This window comes from Malania oleifera, unplaced genomic scaffold (genome assembly GCF_029873635.1).
Source record: "Malania oleifera isolate guangnan ecotype guangnan unplaced genomic scaffold, ASM2987363v1 ctg607, whole genome shotgun sequence".
NCBI lineage: Eukaryota > Viridiplantae > Streptophyta > Magnoliopsida > Santalales > Ximeniaceae > Malania > Malania oleifera.
The window spans coordinates 8314-27775 of record NW_026652126.1 but is presented as its reverse complement, the minus strand read 5'-3'; the positions used below and the strand labels follow the sequence as shown (position 1 = coordinate 27775).

The 19462-nt window shown below is 39.7% G+C and overlaps 1 protein-coding gene across 1 annotated transcript; it reads left to right on the top strand.

Moving 5' to 3' along the window:
* The first annotated feature begins 2020 nt into the window (after nucleotides 1-2020).
* LOC131147226 (uncharacterized) lies at nucleotides 2021-2579 on the top strand. The gene is made up of 3 exons (XM_058096988.1): nucleotides 2021-2238; nucleotides 2324-2445; nucleotides 2522-2579. Exons 1-3 carry the CDS (start codon nucleotides 2161-2163, stop codon nucleotides 2577-2579), a joined length of 258 nt encoding a protein of 85 aa, XP_057952971.1. The 5' UTR covers nucleotides 2021-2160.
* The last annotated feature ends 16883 nt before the right edge of the window (nucleotides 2580-19462 follow it).

Here is a 19462-nt window from a genome sequence, read left to right as displayed (position 1 = left end):
CCACCTCAAAAGTTACTCCTCCCATGATCTTGATTCCCTTCCGCCATGAGCCCTTCACCTTATGAACCCTCATCACTGACCTTCTTCCTCTTATGGAACCCCAGTAATGCACTAATGATGTCTTTCAACTCCAAGGTTTCTTTTCCCAAATTCAGAGTCGTAACCAGATTCTTATATGTAGGAGACATCAGTAGGGAATTAAGCAGCATCAATGCTTTGTCCTCTTCCTCAAACTTCACATTAACTCGGTTAAGACCACTAATGATCTAATTAAATGTATTGATGTGCTGAGTCAGATTCAAACCCTCTGTAATCTTAAGCCAATATAGTTTTTGCTTAAGATACAACTTATTTGTTAATGACTTGGACATGTACTGGCTTTCCAGTTTCAACCAAACCGCTACCGGCAAATCCTTATCCATGACGCGATACATCACATCATCGGCTAGACAATGTTGGATAGTGGACATAGCTTTTGCTTCCAACTCGTGTCGTCCATGGCTTCCGGCTTCTTTCCGTATAGAGCATTCACCATACTTTGCTGCACCAACAAGTCCTTAACCCTCCTCTGCCAAAGTCTGAAATTCCCTATTCCATCGAACTTATTAACATCAAACTTCACTAAAGAGATCCCAACCATTGCAACCAATAGCTCTGATACTAATTGTTGGTGTGAGTGCACAACAAAAAGTCCTTACACAAACTCGAAACATTCACAAAACAAGCAATGCAAGCACTCAATGTTGAACAATACGGAATAAGCAATCACTCACAAAGATACTCAATGAAAGCAATAATCAAAGACACAAGATTTACGTGGTTTAGCAATGTGCTTACATCCACTGGAGCAACAACTGAATTTTTCAGCATCATAATTTCAAGCTTACAAATAGGGTTAGAAAATATGATTATATACAAACCCTAAGCATACAGGAACCTTAAAACCTATCTAAATCATCCCTGTAGCAATCCCTAGAGGAAAATCCTCTAATCCCCCAAACTACTGATCACTAAATTCAAAAGTCGTAACTTGCGCCTAACGAAACCGTCGACTATTTAAAGTCCAGAGCAATTCTCCCTTGTTCTTCGCTTCATGATGCTTTCTCGATGTATGCGTTCCACTCAAATATAAGCCACATTTCCAACAAGCTCTGCTCAGTGAGGAAGCCAGCATCGCTTTGGCAATTGTTAGAGAGATGACAAATGTGCTAGGCGATGACCACTGATAAGCAAAGAAATGGGAAAGGATTCTAGGAAAATTGTAGCAGAGCAATTAGAAAGGGGGTTGTGTAGGGGGTTAGGGTTGAGAAGGGGGTTAGGAATATTTTAAGGATCCTTAAAATGATAGTGTTTTGAGATTAAAATTTGAGAAAAAAAGTGGTGGAATTCCTCTTGTGATTTTTTATCATCATTTATTCAAAATTTATACCAGCAGATGCTAATATTGCAAAACTAAAAGATATCCTTTACCAACGGTTCTATAGTCATTGCTATAGATTGCGCCCTATACCAATAGTTTTGATAAATGCAACTAAAAAACTGCTAGTAAAAATCCATTTTTGTAGTGTTATTGGTTTTAGTCATATGTTTGGTCCTCCAATGATTAACACGTTAGGAAAATTAATTTCACACCTCGACTTTACAATGTCTCCCACCTGAAGTTACGAACCGTTAGCTTTGCTACCACTTGTTAGCGCCGAAAGAATTCATGGGTGGATTTGATATACATGGGTGAACATTGATTCAAAAGGTTAAGTTTTTTGAGTTTTGGGTGCTACCATGTATATAAATACATATTTTTCACTCTATTTTTTCAAAGTGAGAAAAACTCACAAGTGGAGTTCTCAACATATTATTGTAAAATAAAAAATTATAAAAATGAAAGAAGAACGAAAACTGAAAATAAAGAATTGATAACTTGTTAATTACCATTTATATAATTAGTAAAAATTAAGAACTTTATTGAATAAACTCTTTTCTCTTGAAAAAAACTATCCAGCACCTTTTCACAACTCGCAAAGTCCAGTAGCCGCAAGAAACCATGCGAAATTGGGCGGCAGAACTAGAGCCCAGCCCACTACCCCAGTAACATAAAGTTTGGTGGTTTGGGGAAAAACTACCTTGCTTCTGGCCGGCAAAAATAGCAGGGGAGAGCCAGAGATGAGCAGGCGAGGTCCGCCCAAGCATCAGAATGCGTATACATGGAAGCCCAACGCCGGCATTAAGAAGAACGAAACAGTTCTCTCTCTCTCTCTCTCTCTCTCTCTACAATCACCTCGTTTCTCCGTCTACTTTCTATCTCTAAACTTGTAAGTGATTACAGGAGTTGGGAGGGAAACTGAGGCCGTACTCTGAAATCACAGGGGTGTGCCTTCGCTGCAAGGGGCAGATTGAGTGGAAGCGCCGGTACGGAAAGTACAAGCCTCTCTCCGAGCCTGCTAAATGGTACGCTCCTTCCAATCTTTATATGTTTGATTTAATTTTCTTTCCTTGTTGCTGTTTGCTCAACCTCATCTTTCAGTCAGCGGTGCTCCAAACGCGCGGTTCGTCAGGCTCACCATAATCTTTGTCCTGGTTAGTTTCAGTTCATTTTGCCACCCTCGATGATTAGAGTCCGTTTGGTTAAAATCTCTGAGAAAGCTTATTATTTTGTATCACAAAGAAAGCGCGAGATACAAAGAATACATATAATTTACCTTTGTTTAAGAATCCCTTTGGATCAAGGATTTTGATGGAGGAAAGGAAGGATAAGAAAATAGGAAGGAAACTTATTTTTAATTATATTTTCTCTCTATACTAAATGATTTTAAAAATAAAAATTTGTTCTAATATAATTAAAAATTAAGAAAAGTTAAATGTTAATTATGCGTAAAATTAAAATTTTATTAATTGATTTGATATATATATATATATATTATTTTCTTTCTTGTTCTTGATAACCAAACATGAAAAGTGGATTCCTCCACATTTTCCAAGTTCCAAATGGGGTCATACTAGGTATGAGGTATACCTCCACGGGGCCCCCCCCCCCCCTTCTTTTTGATCAGTAAAGAAAATTTTTATTAGCAAGGCATCAAGGGGATGCCAATCCATGGCACAAAACATCAACCACTCTGTAGAGTGTTGCAAACATCAAGGATTACATTATGATCATTAACAATTTGGCCACTAAGCCAGCTGGAAACAATAGCAATCCACTGCCCCTTTGCAAGTTTGAAGCGGAGTAGTTGTATCTTTGAAGTCTCTTTTGTTTCTTTCTTTCCTAAGCACACCAAAAAATGGCGAGAGGGATGAGGTTCAAAGCCTTTCGCTTCTTCTTGGTGGCTCTGATGCCTTTCCAAGCCCAAATCTCCCCTCCAACTGAACTTGCCATAACCCACTGTTGTCTAGTCAAGGATGGGACCAAATTCCACAAGTTCCTTGTCCAGGGGTAGTGGGGAAGAATGTGGTTGACTGATTCTGCATCAACCATATAAAGAAAATGCCTATTTGTGATTGTAGGCCCTATTTTCTATAGATTGTCAAAGGTTAACGTTTTTCCATGTGAGGACTCCCAAACAAAAAAGGCAACCTTTGAAGGGGCTGTTGACGTCCAAATGTGAATCCAATGGGAGTTGTTGCAATTTGTTTCCATCGATAAGAGCTTCTTGTAGAAAGATTTAACATTGTAAACACCATTTTTGTCCAAAGACCATTTTGGTTTGTTGGGGATGTTTTAGTAATGGAATTTATAGAGAATTTTGTAAAAGTCAGAGAGTGCATGAAGTTCCCAATTTGTCACATTCCTATTAAAAGCAATGCTGAAAAATATTCCTTTATCAATGATTGGGAGATGATGCCTAATAAGGGCATTTTTGTCACAAGAAAAACTGTTGATGGAAGGAAAGATTGCTTTAAGATTATTGTTCTCACGCTGCACATCATGCTAGAAATAAATGTTGGCCCCATTTCCCACTTGAAATGTCACAAATTGGAAAAAATCATCCATCCTTTTCTGATGAATTTCCAAACTCCCACTCCATAGGGTTCCCTACTATTGTGTGTTGTCCAACCATTATGCTCAAGCGCATATTTAGAAACAATAATATCCCCCCAAAAGTGGTTTTTTTCCTTCATGAACCTCCATAACCACTTCTTGAGGAGGGATTTATTGAAAGTGAGGAGGGATTTTAGGTCCAACCCTCTCAAACAAATGGGTTGTTTAACCACTCCCCACCTAACGAGGTGATATTTAAACTCCTCCCTTGAGCTTCCCTAAAGAAATCTTCTTTGGATTTCTTTTAATCCCATAGCGATTAAGGCTAGTATAGGAAGGAGGGACATGGAATGAACTAGAAGATTTGTCAAAGTGCTCTTGATGAGGGCGAGTCTGCTTCCTTTTGATAAGAAATTTACTTTCTGTCTTGCCAATCTCCTTTTGGACTTCTCAATAATAGGGTCCTAGACTCCTTTGTCTTTGAATTGGGCTTTGAGGGGGAGACTGAGGTAATTTATGGGAAAGGATCCTTTTTTGTAACCTAGAAGACTTGCAACAAAGGTCCCCCCCCACCCCCCATGTTCTCTCTAATTGGAATAAGCATACATTTACCAAGGCTCACTTTCAGGCCCGAGACAGCCTCTAAAATGCGTTGGAAGTTGAGGATATGAAGGGGATCATCTTCGCAAAAATGATAGTATCATCTGTGAAAAGGGGATGAGAATCTTTTGTAAGCCTTCCATTTCTACCCACCTCGAGACCCCTGAATACCCTCTTTCAATAGCTTTCATTAGCATGAGGCTAAGCACCTCTATAACCAAAATAAACAGAGAAGGGGACAAGGGATCTTCTTGTCTCAAGCCTCTCGAGGAGCGAAAGAAATCAGAAGGACAGCCATTTATGAGCACTAAGAAGCTTGGAATTTTGATGCATTGAGCAATCCAACTTTACCAAAGCTGCCTAAAGCCTATTTTCTTAGATAAAGAAGGAAGTTCCATTTGACATGATCAAATGCTTTCTCTATATCTAGTTTGCACACTATTCCTCGTTTCCCTCCTTCAGATAGGCATCTATCACCTCATTAGCAATAAGGGCAGCATCAATAATCTATCTTCTAGCCACAAAAGCATGCTGATATTGACGAATGATTTCTGGTATTTCTTTTTTGAACCTCTTGGCTAGGACTTCGGCAATGATTTTATAAATGCTTCCCACCAAGCTAATAGGGCAGAAATCCTTGATGTTAACAACCTCAACTTTCTTTCGAACAAGAGTAACAAAGGTGGTATTGATGCCACTGATGAATTTTAAAATTTGGTACACTAGAAAAGTAAAACATGAAAATAGGGTGGGAATCATTATAGACAAAAACCTAAAAGATAATGTAGAAGATGTTAAAAAAATAGGGGATATGATCATAAAAATCAAGATAGCTCTAGGCCTAAAGATATTAAATGTCATTAGTGCATATGCTCCCCAACTAAGCTTAGTAGAAAACCTTAAAAGGCAATTTTGAGAAGATATGGATAGTATTATACAAGGGACACCAAGGTTTGAAAAAACATTCGTAGGAGCTGATTTGAATGGATGTATTGGAAATGGCAATGTAGGCTATGAGAGGATACATGGAGGCCATGGATATGGAGATAAAAATGAGTCTGGTGATACGATTTTAGATTTTATCATGTCTTAGAATTTGGTTATATTGAACACCTGCTTTATAAATAGAGAAGAAAACTTTCAAGCATGGCCAACATGAAACCAAATAGATTTCTTCTTAACTTAAAAGGGGGATCATTTATTATGTAAGGATTGTAAAGTTATCCCAACTGAAAATTTGACTAGAGAACATAGAGTCCTAGTATTAGATATATATACTAAAAAATGGAAGAGAAAGAGCTACTTAAATCTATGCAAGAAGACTAGGTGGTGGAGATTTAAGGGAAAAATATAGCAAAACTCAAAGATAAAATGATCAAAGAGAGTGATTGGAAAATTGGGGATAAGGTGGATGCAAACACTATGTGGAATCGGATGACTAACTCTATCAATAAGATAACAAAAGAGATTTTAGGTTAATCCAAAGGATGATACTTGGGTAGTAAAGAAAGTTGGTGGTGGGATCAAGATGTCCAAAAAGCCGTAAACAAAATGAGACTAGTATAAAACATGGCAAAATTGTAGAAATATAGGAAACCTTGAAAAATATAAAGAGGCAAGAAGAAATGTAAAAAGGCCTTTAGTGATGCTGAACGTAGAGTTTATGATGCTTTATAAACTATACTAGATACAAAAGAAGTAGAAAAGAGACATACATAAACGTGCTAGAGTTAGAGAAAGAAAAGGCAAAGATTTAGGTAATGTGAAGTGTATAAAGGACGAAAATGATAATATCTCAACTAAAGAAGAAGACATAAAAGAGAGGTGGCAGAGATACTTTAATAAGCCATTTAATGAAAACCAAACTGAAGGGGTGAATTTGGAAGTGACGAATGGTGAAAGGACTAAAAATAGGAGGTTTATTCGCAAAATAAGATTATTGAAGTTAAGATGGCTTTAAAAAGGATGAAAAGTGGGATATCAATAGGACCAAATATCATACCAGTTGAAGTTTGGAAATGTTTAGGGCATAAAACAAGTATATGGTTAATTGATCTATTCAACACTACTATAAAAATCAAGAAAATGCCAAAGGAATGGAGGAAAAGTATATTACTTCCCTTATACAAAAAGAAAGGCAATATTCAGAATTGTAATAATTATTATGGAATTAAGATTATGAGTTATACGATGAAATTGTGGGAAAGGGTAATTGAAAAGAATTAGACTAGAAATGAAGGTTTTATGGAATTAATTTGGTTTTATTCCTAGGAGATCAACAACAGGAGCTATTTATCTTTTAAGGAGATTAATGAAAAAGTTTAGGGAAAAGAAGAGGGAATTGCAAATGTTCTTTATGAGTCTAGAGAAAGCCTATGATAGAATACCTAGGGAAGTTCTTTGGTGGGTTTTAGAAAAAAAGGGAATATGCGGTGGATATATTGAGATGATTAAGGATATGTATGATGGAGTAATGACTAGCATTAGGACTATAGGAGATGAGTCTAAAGAATTTCCAATCACAATAGGTGTACATCAAGGTTCTACTTTGAGCTCTTATCTTTTTGCTTTAGCGATGGATGAAATTACTAGGAATATCCAAAATGAGATCCCTTGGTGTATCTTATTTGCGGATGATATTGTCTTGATTGATGGAAATAGGTATGGATTGGAATTGGAATCTAAGTTAGAACTATGGAGCATGGTTTTAAATCTTGGTAGGAGACCTCTTAACAATAGAGAGATGGTGGAATTGTCATCTTGTTATCTTTATTGAGTGGGAGTAACCTTTCTTCGGGGAGGGACTTTCGTTCTTGATCTTTGGACTAGTTAGGAGGGTTTTCTTGCAAATCTTTTTTTGAATTTTTGATTCGTTCCAACTCTTCTTTCTCACTATACAATTTGGGCGCCTAAGGTTCCCCCTAATGGTTGTGCTTAATAAGATAAATACTAATAACTTGTTGGAAATTAGGAGACCTATGAAGGCTCTCTCTCCTGATGTATGTGCGCTTTGTTGCGAGAACTCTGAGACAGCTTCTCACCTTCTTTTGCAATGTTGATTTGCTTGGAGTATATGGAGTATGCTTTTTTGGCATTATGGGAGAACTTATTTCGTGCTCCTTCGGTGGAAGACTTATTAGAAATATCCTTCGCAGGCTTTGGTAGAAGAAAGGATAGGGAAACTTCATGGAAGTGTGGCATTTTCTCAGTATTATGGGGTTTATGGATGGAATGCAAAACTCAGATATTTTTTGCGAAAAAAGTAAACCAGATGTTGGTTTGGGAAAAATTAAGTACTTGGCCTCTTTGTGGTGTGTCGGTGATGGATTTTTTAAAGAGACAAGCTTTTAAGAGTTTCAAAGAGATTGGAAGAACACGTAGACTTGAATTCTTCATTTTTCTTGGGTTTTTTTTTTTGTTTTTTTTGTTTTTTTTTTTTGTTTAGTCTTGGTGTGTCTCAGTTTGTCTTGGGAGATATCTCATTCTCCCTATTGTAATTTTTTTTTTTATATTGACAATATCTACTTTTGTTATAAAAAAAAAAAATCATAGTAGCGGGTAGTGTAACATAACGGTAATGGGTGTAGCGGAAAGCGGGAGTAGCAATGTTACATAATAGGAAGCAGGTGTAACGGTCGTGAATTTTTTTCAAGCACGCACAACCTTATGCATATTAGTATATGTGCATTTTTAAACTTTTAATGCTTCTTAGAAAGAGTTTTAGTGTATTTTGGATCCTTTAGTTCAACTAAGTCGTTTGGTGAGGGCAAGAAATTTATATTTGTTTTACACCACTAGTGATAGAAAAATTATGTGTTTGTGTGTGTGTGTTTATAATTTTTCATTATTCGTGTGTGAAAAAAAGAAAATACAAATAATAGACACATGAGACATACGAATAATACAAATATACAATAACTAAAAAAAAGAAAAGAAGGTTGAAGTTGAAAAATATAGATCATAAATATCAAATTTCTAATATTATCAAAATAAAATATTTTATTAACAAATTAGTATTATCAATTTGTTAATTAATGCATCTTTTGTGAGTACTATTTTTTAAAAATAGTAAATTTCATATCATTATCATCCTCATTATGATCTTTTACCCCCTCTCTCCACATGACATATTGAGAATGATTTATTAAATAGGGAAAAAACTAAAGTGAGAAGGAAAAGTAAAAATAATAATAATAATAATAATTTTTTGGCTGTAACAGTACTATAACGGTTACGTAATGGCCCTAGCGGCCTTTACATAACAGTCATAGTTTGTAATAGCCACTACGCTGTGATTTTTATTCCCACCAATTTCGCGGTGTGTATTGGCACCAAAAAACCGTTTCGTAATGACATTACTTAATGGTTGCAACCGCTATTTAAAAGCGTGCTATGAAGAACCACTTTCGAGTTTAAAGGTTTTTAGAGAAGTAGAAATAAGATAGAATTTATGAAATGTAATTTCATTAACATAAAGAGGAGTATTGGAGATAATATTAATCTTGATAATCAAGAAATTAATAGCACTAGTAGATTTTGATATCTTGGATCTATTTTGTAAGCGGAAGGAGAAATTGAAGAGGATGTAATACACAAAGTTAAAGCAGGATAAGTTAAATGGAGGAGTGCGTTTGGCGTGTTGTGTGATTATATAATTTTCTTAAATTAAAAGAATAGTTTCATATAAGATGACAATAAGGGCAACCATGCTTTATGGATCAGAGTGTTGGGCAACTAAGAAACAATAAGTTCAAAAAATAAAAGTTGTTGAAATGTAAATATTAAGGTGAATGAGTGGAATAACATTAGAAAATAAATTGTGGGACGAACACATTCATAGTAAACTAGGCATAGCATTGGTTGAGGACAAGATAGCGTAGGGGCGACTTAGATGATTTGAGCGTTTGAAGCTTTGATCAAACAACACTGGTGAGGAGGAGTGAGTTAGTTATTGTTTCTGGTGAAAAAGTGGTAATTGTAAACCTAAAAGAACCTGGAATGAGATAGTGAGGAAGGAATTAAAGGCTCTTAAGCTAGCAAAGGAAAATGCCCTTGATTGGGTGGATTGGTGGAAAACATGGTTTTAGGTAGCTACTGCGACCATTACGTAATGGTTTTTTGAGTTGCCAATACCATTACACACCGCAAAATCGGTAAGAAAAAATCACGGCCATAGCTGTCATTATGGGCTGCAACTATTTTGTAAGGGCCGCTTTAGCTCTTACGTGGCCGCTATAGGACCGTTACAGAAAAAAAATTTATTATTTTTATTAAATTTTAATTTTCTCCTCACTTTTGTTTTTTCTCCCTTTAATAAATCATTCTCAATATACCATGTGGAGAGATAGGGAAAAATATCATAATGAGGATGATAATGATATGAAATTTACTATCTTTTTGAAAAATACTCACAAGAGATGCATTAACTAATAATTTGATGATACTAATTTGTTAAGAAAATATTTTATTTTTCTAATATTAACAATTTGATATTTATGTCTTATAATCTATATTTTTCAACTTTAACATTTTTTTTCCTAGTTATTGTATATATATATTTTCTTCAAAGGGTAAATGTATTGATCAAAATGAATGTACAACTACACTAGGCATCCCCAGGTCAGAGAGGAACAAGGTTCCATACTTAGACAGTTATGTTACATTTCAATATATACAACAAAACCTGGGCATCCCCAGGGGTCAAAATGACCAGTTCCAATTTTCCAATATCTCAAAAGGAGAGACTACTTACATCAGGAGTTTATGCTAGAGACACAAACATCAGTTACATTAGCCTATAGCATACAATTCAAACTTGTCAAAAACAGCCCTATAGGTGTATACCTTTGGATCACACTGACAATCTCCGCGGGGGATATGACATGATTCTCAAATCTACATCTGTTTCTGAAGTGCCATATGAGATATATTGTTGCTGCCAAGGCAATTTTCTTTCCTGCAGAGTGGATCCCCTTATCCTTAGCTTCCTTGTGCAGCCATTTAGCTGCAGCTTTGATGGTCGCCCTGCTCCTTCTTAAGCCCAAACGAGATCTGATGCCATTCCATACTTCAGCTGAGAATTTACAATTGAAAAATAAATGCTGCTGTGTTTCAGTTTCTGTCTTGCAGTACACACAAAGCTGGTCAATTTCCTCCCCAACCACTCTATCACAAGTGGGCAGCTTCCCCCTTCATCCCCAGCCAGAAACAGAAAGCATGTTTTGGTAAGTTCCCACTATACCATACCACCTTAGACCATGGCACGTTGTGGCTTTTATTCCTCCAGAAATCATAACTCAGATGAGAATTATTTCCCCATCCCTTCATCATTTCCATGGCAGCTTCAACCCCTCCATGGGTCCCCACAATCTGATCTCTTATGGCAATCAGCTTTTTGAACAAAGGGGAAGCATTCTTCTTTGCTGTAGCTTCCCAGATGTTAGAATCAATTAAATAAATCTGGTGGATCCATTTTGACCACAGTGCATCCTTTTTAGCATGTATGTTCCATAAGGTTTTTGACAATAAAGCCAGATTCCATGTGTTCAAATCAAAGACTCCAAGTCTTCCCTCAGATTTTGGAAGACATATTTCCTTCCAAGCCACCTATGGTTTCTTCCTACACACCCCCCACCCCCCTACAAGAGCACCCTGCAGAGTTTAATAATCTGGTTCAAAGCATTTAAAGGGATGGGGAAGATCGCCAACCAAAAGCATTCCACCCCTTGAATAATTGAGTTAATGATTTTCAATTTCCCTGCATAAGACAAAGTGTGCACAGGCCATTTTTTGAATAGATTAGAAATTCGGTTGATCAGAGGGCCATCATGTGCAGCATTTAGCCTCGAGGATAATAAGGGAATACCTAGATACCTAAATGGAAAATCCCCAAGCTTCATTCCAGTTAGATTCACTATGTTCTCCAACTCCTGGTCCTTTATACCAGATTGATATATATTTGATTTCAGGGGATTAGCTGCAAGTCCTGAGCAGCAGGAAAATTTGCTCAGACAATCCATTAGGTACTTTACAGAAGTAGAGTCACCCCGAGAGAAAAGCATCAGGTCATCAGCAAACACCAGATTGGTAAGCCTCAGTTCTTCACACCTGGGGTGAAATTTGAAATCAAACTTGCCTTCTACAGATTTTAGCAACCTCGACAGATATTCTACACAAACAACAAACAGCAGGGGTGAAAGAGGATCACCCTGTCTCAATCCCTTCTTTCCTTTAAAGAACCCGTAAAATCTTCCATTCAGTGCAATGGAAAATGAAGTAGAAGTCACACTCCCCATAATCCATGCAACCATTTCAGTAGGAAATTTTAATTGAACCAGCATATCATTAAGGAAGGGCCAAGATACTGAATCATATGCCTTCTTCAAGTCGATTTTCAACATACATCTGGGAGAGACTCTCCTTCTTGCATATCCCCTTACCAATTCTTGTGCCAAATAGATATTTTCTATCATGCTTCTCTGTTTGACAAATGCAGCTTGAGCTGGGTTGATCACATCTTCCAGAGCAGGTTTAATCCTGGCTGCAATAATCTTGGCTATCACTTTGTATAATACATTGCAACACAAGATAGGTCTATAGTCACTTACTGAAGATGCATGACTGGATTTAGGAAGAACTGCAATGATGGTGTGGTTTACCTGTTTCAGCAGCTTACCATGAATGAAGAATTCCTTGACAGCCTGTGTGAAATCATATCCAACTATTTTCCAAGCTTTTTTAAAGAAACTAGCAGAGTATCCATATGGCCCAGGGGATTTACTGTCACCAATGCTGAAAAGTGCATCTTTAATTTCCTCATCTAATACCGGCAGAACCATACTCTTACTTTTTGATTCATTAAGAACTGGCCCCTTAGCAATAACCTGCTTATCCACCTTTGAACAAAGCCCTTCCATCCCAAGTAATTGTTTATAATAACTCACAAACTCCTGAGCAACCTGGTCATATGATTCCGTTTGGTCACCATTCTGTTTAGTTACAGAGGAAATATGATTTCTGTTTCTATTCCTTCTCAGCAAGGCATGGAAGAAAGAGGATCCTCTATCACACTGCTTTAGGTACTTACATTTGGCCAACTGTGCAAGGAACATTCTTTTAGCTTCCTCTAACCTCAAAGCTTCCCTCTTCTTAACTCCCAGTTCCATCTGTAGTTCAAGAGATGAAGGGTCATCATGCAACTTTTTCTGCATTTCCAAGAGCTCTGCACTAGCTCTCTCAGCTCAAGCTGAGATATGAGAAAATTGGGAAGAGTTCAGAATTCTTAATGGTTTCTTCAGGGCTTGCAGTTTCCTCGTGAGACAGAATTGTTTACTACCCACAAAATACCTTTGGCATACTTCCTTGACAACCTTTTGGAAGTCAGTATGAGTGGTCCACATATTAAAAAATTTAAATGGAATCCTTCCCAAGTCCTGGTTTGAGAACAAGGTCACCAAACAGGATAGAGTGATATGACAAAATACCAGGGAATTGGAACATGTCACGGTCCGACTCTTTTCACACCGTTGTGAAGGGCCGTGCTGCGCTAGCTAAAGCACTCTTGCTTAACTAGCCAGCCTATCGTTTCCCAACATTCATCCACAAAGCACTTTCATTAACATTCAATCAGATAGCAGCGGAAATAATAATCAATTCATGAAAGCCATGGCAACCAAGCAGTGAACATTGAAGCAAACATAATTCATTAACAAATCCTCCGTTGACATGTTGTATTTAGCGAGGGAGGCAAGTAGGCTAAGCACGTTGACAATTGCTAGTGAGTTTTACAATGACTGATGAACACTCACCCTCCCCTAAAGAGGTTTTTATGTAATTATCATCCTGGCACTAGGAAACATCAAAGTGACCGAGGAGTCATACTGCCTTATTTGGCTTACAAAGACTCTACTAGCAGAAAATAACCCTACACTAGTATTTACATGATGGAAACCCATCCTAAGCACACGAGATAAGCGGTCACAGGCAAGCATAATGCCCTGAACAAGCTTAGCTCGTGACATTCTCCCCCACTTATGCGGTCGACGGCCTCGTAGACTTTTGGCGATAGGTACACTTCAACTTTGTCCACGAATGGCTTCAAATCTTCCGCAGAAATTCAGCTAATTTCTTTGTCATCAAGGCACTTCCACTTCACTAGGAACTTTTGCCGCTTCTTCCTTGAGGATATGAACTTTCTGTCTGCAAGGATCTCTTTAACATCACGTCTGTCAGGTTGCACTGTCTTCAACTCTGTGCTGTTTGACTGACTTCTGCTCAGGTTGTTGGTGTTGGCGTTGAATGGCTTGAGGCAATTGACATGAAATTGCGGTCTTCTCTCCTGATCTGCCCACTTCTTCATCTGCTTAGAAGCTTTCTCCAGATAGGCTTAGGCAAAGTCTGCCTTCTGTCTCCCTTCACTAGTGAAGATGTATGCCCTAGGACTCTTTCGTCTGTACGGCTTGCCCACTGTGTGAGGTAACAGCGGCAGCTGGCCTGTAACAAGCTCAAAAGGGCTTTTGTTGGTTGTTGAGTGCCTTTGGGCGTTGCCACAGAACGGAGCCACATCAAGTAGTTGCACGCCATTCTTTTGGTTGTCGTTGACAAAATGGCACAAGTACTCATCTAGCAGTTCTCTGAATCTCTTCATCTGTTCGTCGGTCTGTCGATGATAACTCGAAGAGATGTCAAGGTGTGACCTGAATATCCTGAAAAACTCTGTCAAGAAGTTGTCAGTGAATATTAAATCTTGGTCACAAATAATAACTTGGGGAACACCCCAATATCTCACAATAGTCACAAGGAACAATTGTGTCGTCCCCTCTGCCGAACAGTACTTTGGTGCGGCCATGAAAGTACCATACTTCTTCCGCTCCCCCTTGTCTTGTTGGCAAGTGAGGCAAGTTTTGGTATAATTAACCACATCATCCCGCGTGTGCGGCCAATAATACCTCCCCAGTAGTCCTGTCATTGGAGTCATTCTCCGCGAATACCCCTTAACGAACTTCCTGCAAAGTTTAGTAAGGCCAAGAAAGGAATGCAACTCCTTCACTGTCGTGGGGATCTTCCATTCTTGAATCATCCTTACCTTCTCCATACCCCTCCGGATACGACCTTGTTCAACGACTTGACCAAGGAATTTGTTGCTCCGCTGAGCGAAAGAGAAATTCTCCTTCTTCACATTCAGACTGTTTCCCCTCAGCCTGTCGAACACCTTCCGTAGATGCTCTTCATGTTTCCTCTGAAACGACACCGATGCTCCCAACGATGTTTTGGAAGGGCGAACACATCCTGCTTCCACTTCATCAAGCTGTTTCCCCAACTCTACTATCTCTCGAGGCGCAATACGACATGGCCCTTTAGCAGGTGGTTTCACTCCTGATAACAACTCGATCTCTTGCTCCACAGTCCGTCGTGAAGGCAAATTGTGAGGCAGCTTATCCAGCAACACCTCCTTATCCTCATCCAACACCGCTTGGATGGTCGTAGGCTCCAGCTCTTGGCCTACTTCTTTGTCTACCACCACCGTGGCTAGTCGTGTCTGCTCACCCTGACCCAATCCTTCATTGAGTTGTATGGCTGAAAGGGACTTCCCGTCGTCTCCTTTCGTTGCAACGACTTGCACCATGCACGAGTGATCTCCCATCAGACACAGGGAACCAGCCGAAGGCATCAGCACTGCCCTCGTCCCCATTAGGAACTCCATTCCTAGAATGACCGGATAGTCATCCAATGGCACCGCTGTGAAATTCGCATGACCTTCCCACTATCCAAGCTTTATAGCCACTTGCTTGGCTACTCCCAGAGTAGGCTGGGCTACAGAGTTAACTGCTTTCATGCGTCCTGTATCCTTCTCTAAGGATAAGTTGAGTCTCCCTGCTTCCAACTGCAAAACAAAATTATGAGTAGCCCCCGTATCCACCATAGCGCGAGTACTCTTCCCATTTATCCTCAAGTCCACAAACATTAACCCTTTTGCTCGTGTAACTTTCGGTGGTTTTGTCTGCTTTTCCAATGCGTTCACCAACCACACTGAACCCAACCTCGGGGCATCATCCTCTTCCCCATCGTCTTCCACTGCCTGTTCTGCAATGGAAGCCTGTAAGGCATTAAGTGATGCTTTGTGAGGGCACTCAAAAACTCTATGAGGACCTTGACACAAGAAACACTCAATTTTACTCTTCCCCTTTCCATTGGGTGTGTTGAACCCTTGAGACGACGAAGCTTCCTGTGAGGTTGATGATTTAGAGTCGGCTCCCCCACTCTTGGGTTTGCCATTCTTGAAAGACTTTCCACTGTTTCCCTCTCCGCCAAACCGTTTTGACGAAGCGGTATCATCATCAGCGTAGTCAGTCAAGCGTTCTGCAGCCGCTTGTGCAGTTGACAAGTCTTGAACCCTTTGCCTATGAAGTTCAGTTCTTGCCCACGGTTTCATCCCCTCAAGAAAATAGAACAACTTGTCCTTCTCCAACATATCCCGAATATCCAACATTAAAGCAGAAAATTGTTTCACATATTCGCTGATTGACCCCGTATGCTTGAGATCTCTCAGTTTTCTCCTTGCATTATACTCAACGTTCTCAGGAAAGAATTGGGCCTTGAGCTCTCTCCTCAAGTCTGCCCAACTATCAATTACACAGTTTCCATTTTCAATTTCTCTGTACTTGGTACGCTACCACAGTTTGGCATCACCAACCAAGTACATGGTCGCAGTATCCACCTTTGCTTGTTCTGAGGCCATCCTGACAACACGAAAGTACTGCTCCACATCAAACAAGAAGTTCTCTAACTCCTTGGCATCTCGGGCACCCCCATACGTCCTTGGTTCTGGCACCTTGGTCTTGCTAACTCTCGGAGTGCTGGAGTTCTCCATAGTAAGAACCATCACATTTACCTTTGCATCCAGATCTGCCATCCGGCCTTGCAAAGTTTCCACAGTGTGGCGAAAGTCCTCTGACATGTCGCCTATCAAACCTGCTTGATGTTTTTGTGATCCCATCACTTCATCAACAAGTTCTCTCATCTGGGCCACCTCCGCGGCCATAGTGTTGGTTGTTTCCTCAACCTATGCTTCTAGCACGCTGATCCTCTCAGCATTGTTTGGTGCCATGGTCACTTACCAAAGCTTCCCAAATCCAACAACGAAGACAATCGAATTCACGTAGCAACTCAACCTTGGGCTCTCACCAAGTGTCACCGACTTGGCTCTGATACCAAATGTCACGGTTCGACTCTTTTCACACCGTTGTGAAGGGCCGTGCTGCGCTAGCTAAAGCACTCTTGCTTAACTAGCCAGTCTATCGTTTCCCAACATTCATCCACAAAGCACTTTCATTAACATTCAATCAGATAGCAGCGGAAATAATAATCAATTCATGAAAGCCGTGGCAACCAAGCAGTGAACATTGAAGCAAACGTAATTCATTAACAAATCCTCCGTTGACATGTTGTATTTAGCGAGGAGGCAAGTAGGCTAAGCACGTTGACAATTGCTAGTGAGTTTTACAATGACTGATGAACACTCACCCTCCCCTAAAGAGGTTTTTATGTAATTATCATCCTGGCACTAGGAAATATCAAAGTGACCGAGGAGTCATACTGCCTTATTTGGCTTACAAAGACTCTACTAGCAGAAAATAACCCTACACTAGTATTTACATGATGGAAACCCATCCTAAGCACACGAGATAAGCGGTCACAGACAAGCATAATGCCCTGAACAAGCTTAGCTCGTGACACCTGGGCCTTCCAATCTGTCACCATCCATCTCAGATTAACCAACACTCTGTCAAGCTTGCACCATACATTCCCATTGGACCATGTAAGCAAGCACCCTGAAGAATTTAAATCAGGCTGTCCAGCTTCATTAAAACAGTCATTCATATCCTTTGTTTCATACACTGATACAGGTACACCATTTCTCTTTTCCTCAGCATTAAGTACACAATTGAAGTCACCTAATAACATCCATGGGCCAGATGTAGCATTCCCAATTTGAATAAGATCCTGCCACAAGGCTCTTCTAGCAACCAGTGAGTTGAAGCCATATATGAAGCTTACCAGGAACATGTTCAAGGTAACCAGACACTTCACAGTGCAATGCAGAGCCTGAGCACTCTTACGGAATACCTGCAGCAGGACTTTCTGAGGATTCCACAAGACTAAAATTCTTCCTGCATTGTGCATTTCAAAGTTATTTATCTGCTGCATGAACTGAATTTTTTACCCATCAATAAATTTAGCTTATCTACAGACATTTTAGTTTCCAAGATCCCCATCACATCCAATTTATTCTTCCTAATGAGATGCACAATCCCATTTTGTTTCAGGGGTTTGTTAAGTCCCCTGATGTTCCATGAAGAGATTTTCATTGGACAGGATAAGGGCTAGCCCCCCCTTCTTATTTGGTTGAGTTGATGCCCCCCCTTCTTTGCAGCTTTCCTGTTCTTAACAACAGTAAAGCCCTCATTCATATCCTTACAGAGCTGGTTCTGTTTCTTCATCAAGCCACCCCCTTTAGGACCACCACAAGCTTGTAAGGCAATGACCACCTCCTGGCTTTCCCTTTGGCTTTGCATAATAGCCTGATTCACATTCTTGCAGACTGGATCTTCCAGGTAACTGCAGCATCTCTGATTCTTTTCAACCCCTTCACCATATAGAAAATTGCTCCCACATCCCTTAGGAGCCACTGGAGACAGTCCTAAGCTAGCATTTACACCAGAGATATCAACACTTCCTTCCAATTGTTTTGCAGCCTGAGGAACCAGAGGCCTAAACCCACAATTAGCTTCTGGAAACATCAGAGAGTCCATACACCCCAGGTTATTACATGGATCATTCCAAACACCTACCTTGTCCACTCTCATGCTAGGGCTATTCGAGAACCTTAATTGGGGATCCCCAGATTTTGCACCCTCACCTCCCTGGTCTTCATTAGCAGCCCCATCATCCCTGACATTCACCCTTCCATGCTCATCCTATTACCTTCAAAATCCTCCATTGAGTTGATCACCTGAGGAACATTGGAAGGAACCACTGAACTGGGACCCCTATCCACATAACCCCTTCGATCTACCGGCCCCTCCATTCCCCTTCTTCAATCCACAAAAGTTCACCGAGTGCCCTACATACTTGCAGAGAGTGCAGAATCTGGGGAGGTTCTCATACACTACCTCCTGAACCAGTTCATCATTCGGGAGTATTACCTTGACAGAGTGTTTTATTTCTTTTGCTACATCTACCTCTACAAGGACTCTCGCAAAAGATACTCTAGCTTGTATCGTTGTCAGTTTATCAGCACACATCGGCTTCCCCAATTCAGAGCAAATTTTACTCAAGGCCATTGGCCATTGGAGTCCACATTTCGATAGGTAGGTTTTTCAACTGGACCCAGACAGGAAGATTAGACTTGTCTTCTGGTCCAAATTGAAAATGCTTTGGCATTCTCTTAATGAATAAGGTTCTACCATGGATAACATATGGGGCTTTCTGCAGTACCATGTCCATTTCCTCATCATCCTGAAATTTAAATACAACCCAGCCATCTGCATGCCTAATATAGTTGACTTTAGCTTTCCAAGAACTCACCACAGTGCTTAAGGCAGCCCTTCCAGGAAATTTCCCAACAAAATACCCCACAAGGCACCTTTGATAAGAATCCTCCGGTCTGGATTGATTTGTTAACTTCAATTTTGCACCTTGGCCATCTGACTGAAATGCAGGGATGGGAGAACACCAGTTGGGATTCCTTTTATTTGCAAACAAATCGGACCAGGGAACTTTCTTGTTGTTCCTAATTATTGTTCTTCCATCTTCAGGTACCTTTCCCCCTTTATCCAACATTATTCCTTTCTCCTGAGCTTTTGGAGATTTAGCACAAGGAGAATC

What these genes read in the sequence shown, in the direction of transcription:
- LOC131147226 (XM_058096988.1), top strand. Translation starts at nt 2,161, where the DNA reads ATGAGCAGGCGAGGTCCGCCCAAGCATCAGAATGCGTATACATGGAAG. An exon ending in GCATTAAGAAGAACGAAACA is followed by an intron (nt 2,239 to 2,323) that starts GTTCTCTCTCTC and finishes AAGTGATTACAG; the next exon opens with GAGTTGGGAGGGAAACTGAG. An exon ending in CTCTCCGAGCCTGCTAAATG is followed by an intron (nt 2,446 to 2,521) that starts GTACGCTCCTTC and finishes CTCATCTTTCAG; the next exon opens with TCAGCGGTGCTCCAAACGCG.